At 40.0% G+C, this 12,690-nt stretch overlaps 1 protein-coding gene across 3 annotated transcripts in view; it reads right to left on the reverse strand.

Moving 5' to 3' along the window:
- abcc8 (ATP-binding cassette, sub-family C (CFTR/MRP), member 8) overlaps positions 1-12,479 on the reverse strand; it is a 39,683-nt gene extending 27,204 nt beyond the window's left edge. For 2 of the 3 annotated variants that reach the window (XM_025053811.1, XM_008337518.3), the window contains exons 1-6: positions 12,284-12,479; positions 9,040-9,202; positions 7,727-7,868; positions 5,565-5,686; positions 3,920-4,086; positions 3,223-3,465 (exon numbers count right to left, since the gene is read on the reverse strand). In XM_025053811.1, coding sequence (XP_024909579.1) covers positions 3,223-3,465; positions 3,920-4,086; positions 5,565-5,686; positions 7,727-7,868; positions 9,040-9,202; positions 12,284-12,304 — 858 coding nt within the window. In that variant the 5' untranslated portion in view covers positions 12,305-12,479. Of the gene's footprint in view, positions 1-3,222; positions 3,466-3,919; positions 4,087-5,564; positions 5,687-7,726; positions 7,869-9,039; positions 9,203-9,410; positions 10,040-12,283 lie in introns of those variants that run through there. The other variant, XM_025053810.1, reaches the window with a different exon arrangement.
- Positions 12,480-12,690: the final 211 nt, after the last annotated feature.

A 12,690-nucleotide genomic window follows, 5' to 3' on the forward strand; every position in this document is an offset into this window, starting at 1 on the left:
GATAAAACTACATGCCATGGTTACTTTCACTTGTGTCAGATACTAACAGCTGCATCCCTGTGGAGCTGTCGGCAGAAAAAAAAAAAGAGAAGAAACTGAAATGGAATCAACAAAGGCTAACAGAGCAACAGGATACGAGGATGCTTTCATGAAACCAAATGAAAGCATTTAATTCAGACCAGGTCAGTCCACACCATCTTTGCCTGTGCAGATCTGCATTGATCATGTTGAACATGATGAGTAATGATGAAGGTTGCTGTGCCACTCAGCCAGTCAGTGTTCCTGTAACTAATGATGTTGAAGAACCATGACAGTGTCTGAGAAACTAAACTAGATGAACTGCAAGTTACAAAAGAGAGAGATGAGACGTCTCTCCTAAAGCCTTGGAGAGCATTAGAACATTAGGAAGTACTTTAAGAATGAAATGGACTTCAACCACAGATGGTGAGAGACTTATCTCAATCCATTACCTCCAACAAAAGACTGCATTTGTCTGCTTATCTGTCTCACTGTCAGCAGGACAAGTCAATGATGATGGATTAGGACACAGGTGTCCAAGTCATTTAAAGCAGCGGTCACTAAACTTTATTGCGCCACGAATCGGTTAAATCTGGTTAAATACAACTAAATACAATGATACGACCGGCATAAAAACTTATATTTTCTAAATATTATAATAAAACTGTAGCCACTGTGTATGCAACCTTATTAGCAGCGTCCTCGTAACATCGCTCTTGTCTTTTAATGCAGAACGCTTGGTCTCCAAGTGGCGAAGAAGTTTTAAAGGCTTCATTGCCTCAACAGTTCGCCGTTCGCCTCGTATAATGCAGAGCGTGCTCGGTGCGTGGGAACAACCTGTCGCAATAAATCCATATTGCACGTAGGACCCTTTTACCCTGCGCAGAGAAACTTTCCAACGACGTTTGTTTTCTGTTCATTTTGCTGGCTTGGTGGTTTCAATTGTGTGTTACCGGAACAGATCCTTTAAAAGGGTAGCGGATGTAGACATGCGACCGAATCAAGCATCTTGACATGTATCAAGGTTGAGTCATAGACAGATGGTAATCCGGTAATTTTTCAAAATAAAACATCGTTCAGCGCACATAATTAAAACGGAAAGTATGGAAGTTATGCATTATTTTTGTGCGGCCCGGTATCAATTCACACACGGACCGGTGCCGGTGCGCGGCCCAGGGGTTGGGGACCACTTATTTAAAGGATATACTGTGTCCTACAGCCCAGACATTTTTTTCCTTGTCTTTCATGACCTACTCCGTGTGCACTACTTGTGTACTATGTGTAGGTCCGTTTTTTTATTGTGAGGTAGTGATGACGATTGACATGTCTATTAACTATTTGGACTTGGAGAAGAACGATTGTGCTGTTTGGGGTTTCAGATAATATTCATCATTAATATAATTAGACAGTCTGTTTGACTCTCACTGTGTATCCTAAAAGGAATGCCTTCATAGTAATTCGGTCAGCTGTGTGCCAATGTGTGTGAGGGTCATTCTAAAACTGTGAGAACATCCGTGAGCATTTCTGTGTATCGTTATCTTTGCATTAAAGTTAATAGACTGTCTTATCCCCCAAAAGATGTGTACCACCATAGGCACCATACACATGCATACACATGCATGTGTATGCATGTGTATGGTGCACTCTCTCACACACTCATTCTACCTTACTGTAAATCCAAGTACATGAGGACAACACTTTTTACATTTTAGCCTGTCATTCCAGGGTAAAACTAGCTTCCCATGAAGTGCAGTGCTATCGTTCTCACAGGGGTCAGGATGTCGCGTTGTTCACAGTACAATGAGAATGACCCAGCGCCTCCAGGCTCACTCTGTAAAGTGCCTTACCCCACCCTTCACCCCAACCTCTCCATTGGGATCTCTTCATCCCTCTCATCCCTCACAACTACCGGAAGGAAGTGGGCTTCACATTCATTAGGCACTGACGAATTTAAGAGACCTTCCAAACACTGGAAAACCATGACCCTGAGTCACCTCTGACCCCTGTCACGTGCAACTGAAGTGAGATGAGAATCAGGAAAAGGACGCAGGCCAAGGACACATCCTCAGCTTGGACTGTGTTATAAAGACTGTGAAATAACCCTAAGGATAGAGCTGGGATTTTAAGAGAATATACAGACTAGAGACTGAAGTTACACTTGAGCTTACAATAGCATTATGGAATTATACATTAATGATTTAATTTACTTTCACTACCATGACATTCACAGAAGTAGTGAATGTGACAGCTGACCTCACTAAGAGCCTACATACATTAGACTTTTGGTTTTATGCATAATGTTGGGTGTTAGTCTAACTAAAATAGCTACCAGTCATGTAAATTTGTCGTGAAAAAAAAAAACACAACAAAAGTATTGCACTCAAATCCTAACCATCAAACTTCCAAACTTAATTATAGCAGTCCAGACAACACACCAATATAATGACATGTTTTCCACTCTGTCACATACCTTTTCCTTTATTAATTACATATTCAATCATATATTTCCTAGTTTTTCTGTATAAAAATGAGAAAATATCGACAGCCCACAAGTCTCATTCTCCTCTTAGGAAACAGATGAACAAACAGGCCAGACATTCACATGCACACTGTTTCCATGAAGCCATGTTTTGCGTTGTGTGCAGAATGCAGCCTGGTTAACAGTAAGATTCACCAAATTTTTTAGTGCATTTATAAAATGCAAAGCAACGTTCTTGGATATGGAGTTTGTATGATAGTGGAGTATCTGAGCACATGCGTGTGTTTATTTACAGGCGGTCTAACCATCAGTGTTTCCTTTGTTGACTCATCATTTCTGTGACGTCTGGATTTAAGTCCCAGTCCAGCCATTGATTGTCTTTACTGGACGGCGACCAACTTTTTCATGACAACAGCTGTTCTGAACAAACAAACCCCAGTCAAAACTCTTTGACGTCATCGGTGTCTCTGACTGGCTGCTCAGTAGTTATGCCTCGATAATCACTCTAACAAAAAGCAGTTTGGTACTCCAGTTTGCTGTGGACAAATGTAACAGACTAGCAAACATTGTTATTTCTGGTCTGGTATTAGACTTCTTCAGAGCAAAGTTCAATTTTAATATTGTTGTTGCTATACATACACATACTGTGTTTTTAGAGCACACTGGTCTTAAGACTCCCTCAGCCCTCAACTAAGAACTTCCATCTGTGTATTGTATGTACTGACCTTCTGCTCCTCGAAGGCCTGGCGTAACTTTATGTAGTTTGTAAGGGCTCTCATGGCAATAGGAAGTTTGCCAATGACTTTGAGATCGATGGGTCGTCTGTGGGCAGAGGTGATAAACGTGTTCATCCACCAGTATGTGGCTTTGGACAACAGGTTAACAAAGGGCTGCAGGAATCGAACTCCCAGGTCCTGAAGATCTTCTGGTGGTTTCACCTCTGTGGGGTTGGCGAAACACATGTAGCGCTGCAAAAAAAAAAAGGAGAAGGAGAAGTTAATATAACATATTTATACCTACCTATAGCATTGCTTCTTCTCTGCACTGACTACATGAATGCTTTGAGTGTCTATGTGTATTTTGTACTTTTGTTAATTAGACCTGAATCTGCTCTTTGTGTCTGGGCTTTTGTGTTGACATAGTTGGTTTAATTCCCATTTGTGACTCCATCTCCAGAGAGACTTTTAAACAATAATGGTGGACTCCTAATAAAGATGTTAGCTTAACATTTCAGGTTTATTTCTATTCTCCACCTTAATCTGCTATACATAAAATAACTCAGGATGTTAAAAAAACAAAATGTTTAGAATCATTGTGTAAAGGTTATTTTTAACATTAGCTTTGAAAACACAGGAGTTGTTTCACTTTAAGAACAGGATATGATCAAATGACATGGCTGCACACACACACGCACACACTCACCCTGCCCAGGATGACATTGATCTCCACAGCTAGTAGCAGTCCGTAGAGCAGCACCAACAGTCCAGTGATGCAGTAGCGTAGTTGCCTGGGGCCAATGCCATGCTCTGTGTACTTGGCAAACTTAATGGTCTTCATGATGAAAGCCAGGCTCCAGTAGATTAGAAGGGCTGTGGATGTGAAGTAGTATTTACAGAAGTACATCAGACTTCAAAAATGAATATTCTGTGCAGCCTGATGCTAACGCTTTTAAGTGCTGAGTTTGCTCATAATACACTGTCGCGTTTTTCCACTCATCTTTCCTCTTTAAAAAGAGGCCACAGCTTTCAGCCTGCCCTGCCGTTAACACAGAGTTGTACCTTCAGTGTTGGCTTTGTCTGGTCTTTTTATTGCAACCCTTTCTTTGTGCTGGATATAGTTTTGATTATTGTTTGATTGAGATCAACTAGATAAACATAAGAGTCAATGAGAGTCCGTCCAACCCTAGTTCATCAAAGGCTGCTTGGTCTGTACGGTCCAAGGATTCATCACAGTATGGTTGCATTTCAGGAAAAAGACACAGCACATATCTACATTTAGAATAAGTACGAGGATGAGTTTAACACGCCTTCGATCAAGTGTCGGCATGATATTGAAGATGGAGCGCTAATAAACAACAAAAATGATTTGTTGCATTTTTGTGTCCTTCCGTTACAGACGTCAGCCAGGTTTAATGGCTGTTGGAGATTTCGTAGCTGAAACAGCCATACACGCAGACACAGATTTATATCCCTGTGCTTTTTGTCAAATGTATAGTATAGTGTGCTGTACATATTCTGTACTTCTGGGCTCTGTCCCTTGCCAACTTAGTACCTCTGCCTAATTCTCTGGACTGATTTCCTTTGTGACAAACTTCACAATAAAAGCTGCCTGAAATGATTTTTGTCTCTGACTCATGCATTTTATTGCGCATGGCATCTGCTATAAAAGTTGTTAAAAGTGTCTTTTTTCTTTCTAACGAACATTTAATGTGACTACAGCAGAGTCAATGGCAGTCTTGGTTCAAGAGAGTAATTCACAATCATGCAGTAATGAAGAACCTGGCATGTTTCCATGGCTTCTCCTTAAGTGACTGACTTTGATGTGGAGACCCAGAAGCCTGAGGCTGTTCAGCCATTGGATGTGAGCAGCAAGTTAAGTACTGAGAGCTGAATACAGATGAAGCAATGGGGTGTGAAAAAGACAAAACAAATATCTGGGGTTGCCAGACATTTGTGATGTCAAAATGGGGTCAACAGCCAACAAATGTTAGGACCCACCAGGCTAAGTCAAAGTGTTTTCACCAAAGACTCAATCATAATGAACTATAATTCACAGAAACAAAACCACTGACTTCACAAACACCCAAATGTGTTGCAGAGATCAGGTGTTTGTATGAATCTGTATATCAGCAATAAAAAGCCAAACCACATATGTCCTAATAAGAGAGCACTCCCTTTTCTTCCCACCACTATGCTTCTCACCACAATATATAAATTCACAAATATATATTGAGAAAATAAGTTAATTTTAAAACATTCATTAACTTATTATCCATCAAGCCACACAACGATTTATTTCCATACTGTAGTGATTACGGCATAGAAAAATGAATGTAGTAACTCGGTACCTATTAGTAGTTTTGGAAAGTTGGAGGTCTCGATATTGTGGTAGTAGATAATAGAAGTGATTCCGGCCATGAAGGCCAGAGCTGAAGGCATGTACAGGTGAAGGTGCAGAGATTGGCTGAACCTGAAAAAAGGTAGAAGACAAAAGACCATAAAGATTCAAAATATGGATCAGTATCATATACAATGTGGATAAATATATAATGTGAACCATTTCCTCAACCTTGTGAATATAAGTGCATGTGTTAAAATGAAATGCCCACTGTAAATATAGGAGCTGAATGAGTATCAATCAGCCAATGATATGGTTCATGTCTGCAGACAAAGCTGACAGACAGTGAGTCGGTGGAAGGTTGAGCCTAGACAGAGAAAGAGGAATTAGATGCATTCAAAGATGACAAAATTTAAATTATTTTTTATACTCCATGCAGATTTCTGTATTTGACGTAAATTTGAACAAATCTATAGATTTCTATCTATTAGATAGAGTGTGCTATTCAAATGACGAAGCTAAGTGACATTGGAAATGGTAAATATATATTTACTCAATATTGACACAATGTTCAATTTCGTACAGTATGTAGTCACTACTACATACTACAGAATTCTATTCATCTATTTATTTATTTTAATTGCTCATGCTCTACCAGCACCCCCTCTGGGCACCTCTGCTGTAGACAACACAGCATAAGAAAACGTTTTCACTGAAAGACCAGAAGTGCATATTTGGTTCCAGAGTTATTCCAGATTTGACAGCATGTCACTTTTGCTTTACCACATCAGTAAATGTTGCCCTTTAGTGTAAATTGACTGAATTATTAACATCACATCAACTTCAACTGAAAATTGTGATGCTCATTTTTAGTGTGCAGGACAGATGTAACATTCTGGAACATTCTGGAACAGGGGTCAGTTGTTATACAGTAGGCTCAATGAAACTCTATTGTCATCAGCTGTGTCATTTCCTCTGCGTATTTGTTTATTTGTAAAAAAAAAAATAGGGCTGTAACTGATGGATTCAGAGAACAGTGATTTACTGAAGACTTTGAACTAGTAATGTGCTTCTTGTCATTATAATTCATGGATAAAGTAGCATCACTTCTCAGTTAAAATGTGCAACCAGTCAGATTTGACAAAATATTTTACATCTGGCCCACAAACCCAAATCCCCTTGTGGCTCACCTACTGTCCAAACATCAGAATGCATGCAATTGTTTTTCAATCTTCAGCTCTATTTTTGGTGCAGACAACTTTAGACCCTGGGCCAGAGATGTGTCGTTTTACAAGTGCAGTAGCAACACAACAGACGACTTCAGTGGGAAACAGTCATCTGTGTTTGGGGGTTTTTTTGCTGTAAAATGTCTTTGTCCAATCCCACCCAAGGCAGCCATCGATCATTGAGCTGCAGAAGTTGAATTTCAATGTGACTGCAGGGCTAACAGAGGCATTTGTTTAAGCTTTCAAGAACAGAAAACAATTTACTGTAGGTCAATAGAAATGCTGCCCTTTGCCAACATTGATTGTCAGTTATTTACTTGCTGCCAGCAAATTAGAAAACTGAAGGTATAGTGACACAGTAAAAAAATGTACTTACTTTGAACTAATTTACTTCATTCAAAGAAAATTCAGTCATATCAATTTACTTTCTTTATTTAAAGATAATCTGGTAATATTTTAAAATAATATGTCATTTAGACTCTGATACAAACAAATGAGAGTCTAAAAGATGTTTTATTTTGAAAATGTAATAAACCATATAGATCCTTCACTGCTCAGCACCTTGGTACTGGTCCATAGTAACAGGTGGTACTGGCTGACTGGTCCTTGGAACAAAAAAGGGTTGGTGACCACTGGTATAGATGTAACTACTCCATAACAAACTAATACATGTTTCTGCAATTGATTATTATTTATTCAAGCTACAAACATTGTTTATTGCTGTGTAATAAAAAAATTAATTTCTCAGGTTGAGACATTCTGCTGCATGGACTTTACTAAATGCTTTTTAAACATCCGTGGGCCACACAAAATGGCTTGGCGGGGCGTATTTGGCCCTCGGCCCTTGTGTGACACATGTGGATTGGATGATTCAGATTGACATACAGTATCCATAACGCATTGATTTCACTGAAAAAGCACTGAATGGTCTGAAATTCAATCATACCCATCGGAGACGATTCCCTCCGCAATCTCACACACCAGGATGAAAAGTAGGGCAAAGGTGAATAGCCAGCGAAGATTGTGCCCTGGAAAGTGAAGCCAGGTGCTGTGGTGGATGTGAACCTTTGAACTCTGGCTGCCCCAACCTGAAACAGAAGACGGAAGATTAACATTTAGAGCATCTTTTAGAAACAGAAATAGTGCAGATGATAGACTATACTTTTGGAATTATTATTACTAAGTATATGTAATTAATGAATATCAGGACAAAATGTGTACAATAAAGTGCACATTCCTGACAACAAGGTTGAAGAGATGTGGTAGCAGAAAAAATTAAACTGAAAGACGGTGTGGTTGGCTGGCAGAGTGCCTATATTTGGTGTACATGAAAAATTGCTGGATGCTTGGCAGGCAGAGGAACGTGAGTGCAGAGGGCTGTCAGCCCCCTGAGTCTCACTGAGATATTTATGCTTTAATAAAGATAAAATGTTTTTGGCTTCACCCATCTCAGGTAAATCAAAGACCGTAAGAATAATGCTAACAATGTGCTTGTTTTTGGCATCTCACTACTGGTAATTGAAAACTGATTTTATTTATTGACCAAAGTGATTATTTCATCATCGAGGGGAGAGAAAAACAAAAACTGACAGACAGTGAAAATCAATGCCAGGTGAAAATAGACTTATATTAACATATTCAATTCTCTCAGAATTGCCGAGGCATGTTCAAACCAGATAAAGAGAGGAACGGTTGTGAATCTTTGAAGTTCTATTTTTGAGTGAGTCACAGGTACAAAGCACCTTGGACTTGATTTGCCTTGATAGAAAATGATAGAAAAGTCAAAGATAAACCCAGTCTCAAAGCCAAAGGCTCAGAGAGAGAATGTAATCAACAAGAAAACATACATGTAGACACAAAAAAAAAACACAACAAGAAATGAGCTCATAATTAAAAAAATTTAAAAAAGGGCATCTTTACAGTGAAAAACAAAAATATTAGGCTCCCTGAGCTGTATTGATTAATGAATATAACCAAACCTGAAATTCTGTTATTGTTTGTTGCATTTTCAACAGGGTTTGCTAACTTTCCCCGAGATGTTAAATGTATGTGCTATGTAGCTACTTTAGAGACGACTGTGATTCTGATGAGCAGACAGAAGCTTGATGCCCTTGATCCTTGTGTTATGTCCTTAAAGTAAACTCTTACTAAACCTTATTTGTGCACCTCTGTTACAGCATGAGCATCTGTCTGTGAGCTGCTTGGGAGGCTGTGCTTTGGAATCAGAGAGATGATCGCACATCTCCCTGTGGCACTCACCAATGAAAAGGATGGGGAAGGTGATGAAGAGGAGAAAAACATGTGGCACCACGTTGAGTGCATCCAGGAAACAGCCATTGTTTAGAACCCCCCTGTCCACGTTGTACGCCACTGAGTTGTTCTCATTCCCACAGAACGCCAAGGACATCGTGGCACTGGGACTCTGCAGGTAACAGACAGATTGAAGAGCAGGAAGAGGGGCAGGAGGGGGAGAGATAGAGTATCACAGAGGGAGAGCGAAAGGAGAGACACAAAGATTTAAACAGGACCCCTTTCAGAACATGCTGTTTTTAACAGAGAAGATTTACGGCATCCTCAGTAGACCCAGGTAATTTCCAAGTGACCTCCTTCCTGCTCACTTACTGACTCACCGGCTTTCAAATATCAGCAGAAGAGAGGAGACAAAGGGAAGCTAGAGTCAGTAAGGGTGTCAGAGACAGTCACAGTCCAGTGCAGCAGCAGCAGCAGTAGCAGCAGCAGTTTGCTGTCCTCTCCAACTGGCTAAGCAGCTTTTCCGTGGTGAGTAACATCTGCATCCCCCCTGCAGCCGGTCTTTAGACATCCTTTAAAACTGAGGCTAAACGCATGCATAGCACTGCACACCTCCCTAAACCTAAACATGCTCTACAGCTAGAACAGCAACATTCTGCAGTGCACCTACTATTCCTGTCTCTGTAGATAAGCGCGTTCAGAGTCGACCTTGGTCTGTGAGAGCCGAGGTAACAGTGCTCGGCGAGCTGTGGGCGCGAGCGGCACAGGCGCTGAAAGTAGGAGTGAGAGAGTGGACGAGAGAAAAATGCTGAGATGAGAAATGAGAGATGGAGCCCTGAGTGGGAATTGTACGTCATTGGGAGATACGTGTGAAGCATGAAAAAGGGCTATACTCTAAATCCCAATCCCACAATATCAAGAATTATGTAACTCTACCCGTGAGTCATTGGATATGCCAGTCCCTATTGTGTAGCCTTCATACAGTGTATCTTATATATGTATGTATATATATTCCCCAAACACTGGGATAGAGAGCAGAGACTGTACACATGGAAAATATATATGTATAAAACATTAATGATCCCAAACCAATAAATCAAGCATGTATTAAACCCCTAAATAAATATAAAGGCAGTCTTTATTAGCCTTAGTACACCTTGCTGCACATTTGTATTTTTCCCTTTTCTTGTGTTATGCTAATGATCACAATCATTTACAGTGAATGTGTTTACAGTGTAGAATAATGCAGTAGTAATGCTATCTTTGTTAGATTTATGTTTAAATTGTGATGTAGAAATTAAATATAGAATATAAAACAATGTAAAACATTATAAAACATAGGATTAGGTTCATTGTTTACTCTGTATTAACCACAGCTTTCAATGGTAGTTTGTCTCCATACGTGACCCTGTGATGTGCCCCGCCCCTGCCAGATGACAGCTGGGATTAGCTCCAGCCCCTTTGTGACATAGGAGAGTTATGGGATTGGAAATGAATGAATGAGTGGTTGGCTGGTGCTTCACAGAGTGTTCACAAAGTCCACAGTGTTTAACATCTTTTGAATTTACATTATATCAGTTAACTAATGTCTAATGTAAATTGATGGTGTCAGAACAATCACCGTTCCTTTGAGAAATTTTGAAGCAGAATTTAAAACCTCTTCAGTTCTCAATGCTACACAGTGGTTCAGCTCTTCACTTGTCTTATTTAGGTCAGGGATCGCAAACCAAAGAGATAAAGGTGAGAAAATATTTGTTTTCAGAAGACCAATCGGTGCCGGCCTATCTACTGTGACTAACCACTAGCTCTGATACCTTTGTAACATACATTGGGCATTTGTTAATCTCAAAAGCTAAGTGCATTAAGGCGTTTGTACATAAATAGCAAAAGGTTCTAAAACCATATTATATATTTAAAAATGTTGCATAATACTGTATATAATCATGTAAAGCAGAGATCATACTGGAGCTTAAAGCTCGTTTTTGTGGTTAACATCGCAGTTAATCCAAGCCCCACTTGGCCACTGTATAATAAAAAGAAAGAAGTTTAATTGTGATAAACGACCCTGGGATGTTCACTTCTCTATTATCTCATGAAGCCACATGAAAAAGACACTAAAGCACTGTAAAAACCCAAAAATCATTTTGTGCAGATGTGTAGATCCTAATTAAATTACAAAATTTGAATTGTAAGACTGGCATATTTTCTGTTTATTGTTGCCAGGGTAACAGGTCAGGTCACCCTCTGCTCTGCCCTACATGATTGAATTAGCACTGGTATCTAAAGTTCCAGGGGAAAATTGAAGATACCTTTTGAAAAAAGGAATTTGGGATAGCAAAACTATTTTGAGATAACATTTAGTTGACATAATTTCTGGATTAAACAATCTGGTGATAAAACAGCAAGATCTAAATACATATAGACTACATGTTTTAGAAGAAGTGAACAGAAACAGAAACGAAGGATGTAATGTACAAAGAATAGTAGTACGCGTAGAACATATATATTGGTATGGGAGTGATTTTGTTGCATTTTTACTAACTAAATAGCTGTGGCTATTTTTAACATTTGAACAGGAAGGTCTGTAGGGACTAAAGGTTTTCTTCCAGTGTTTGAGCCCCATTCACTGTCATAGGTGTGGATGCTAATGGAAAATAAACAAGTTAAAGTTAGGGCCGCCCATGAAGCCGTTGTACAGAGACTGTACAAGTGAATGAAAGTTGGTGCAGAATTCCAAGATAAGCAGTTGAGAAAATCACTGTATGTGTGAAACTGTTATTTTCGCGTGGGAGTAAAGTGAAGAAAAAGATGTGGAGTGAATCATACCGACTGTGTTAATGTAGCGGCTGCATTAACAGCTGAACAGCTACATTCAGCCTCGAGTCTGTCCTCATTTACACAGACCCTGTGAAAGTGTTGTGATAAAACGCTGCTGTGTTTTATAAAAGACTGTGAACATTTCACCGTGAAACCATAGTCAAACTGCTGAACTGGAAAAGCACATATGATATTTCACACCGTATCATTTCAAGACTCGGGAAAGAAGTCCACGGTGCATCTAGGTGAGATGTTCGAAATCTAGGCTACGATATTTACAGCTCTATAGATATATATATACACACACTGCCCCAAAAACACAGACCAAGACATGACCCGGAATGACTTGTGATCCCCAACCAAATAGAGGTGTCCGTGACATTTTAACAGCCCAGTGAAGGTGTAGCTGAAAAGTAAGTGACCCTGTCACTCTTACCGGTTTGTATCGTGAGATCATCGTGTTCTGGCCCGGATTCCCTGACTCCACAGACGCTCTTTGGTTCTGTTACATCCGAGGCTGTGATAGTTTAAAAACAAACAAACAAACAAAAGAAATATTAAGAAGAAAGAAACAGGAAGTGGAGGGAAACTCTCCGTCCGTTGTCTGAGCTTCTCATGTGCTCCTCAGTGAAGCGGACTCGTCAGCGTCCTGGTTTACGGGTGTATTAAGAAGAAAGAAACAGGAAGAGGAGGGAAACTCTCCGTCCGTTGTCTGAGCTTCTCATGTGCTCCTCAGTGAAGCGGACTCGTCAGCGTCCTGGTTTACGGGTGTTGACAGGTAGCTGTCCACGGTGCTGAACCCAGCGAGGAGGAGGGAGACAAAGAGCAGGAGCAGGTCCCGTG

This window comes from Cynoglossus semilaevis, unplaced genomic scaffold, assembly GCF_000523025.1.
Source record: "Cynoglossus semilaevis isolate Cse_v1.0 unplaced genomic scaffold, Cse_v1.0 scaffold1382, whole genome shotgun sequence".
NCBI classification, from domain to species: domain Eukaryota; kingdom Metazoa; phylum Chordata; class Actinopteri; order Pleuronectiformes; family Cynoglossidae; genus Cynoglossus; species Cynoglossus semilaevis.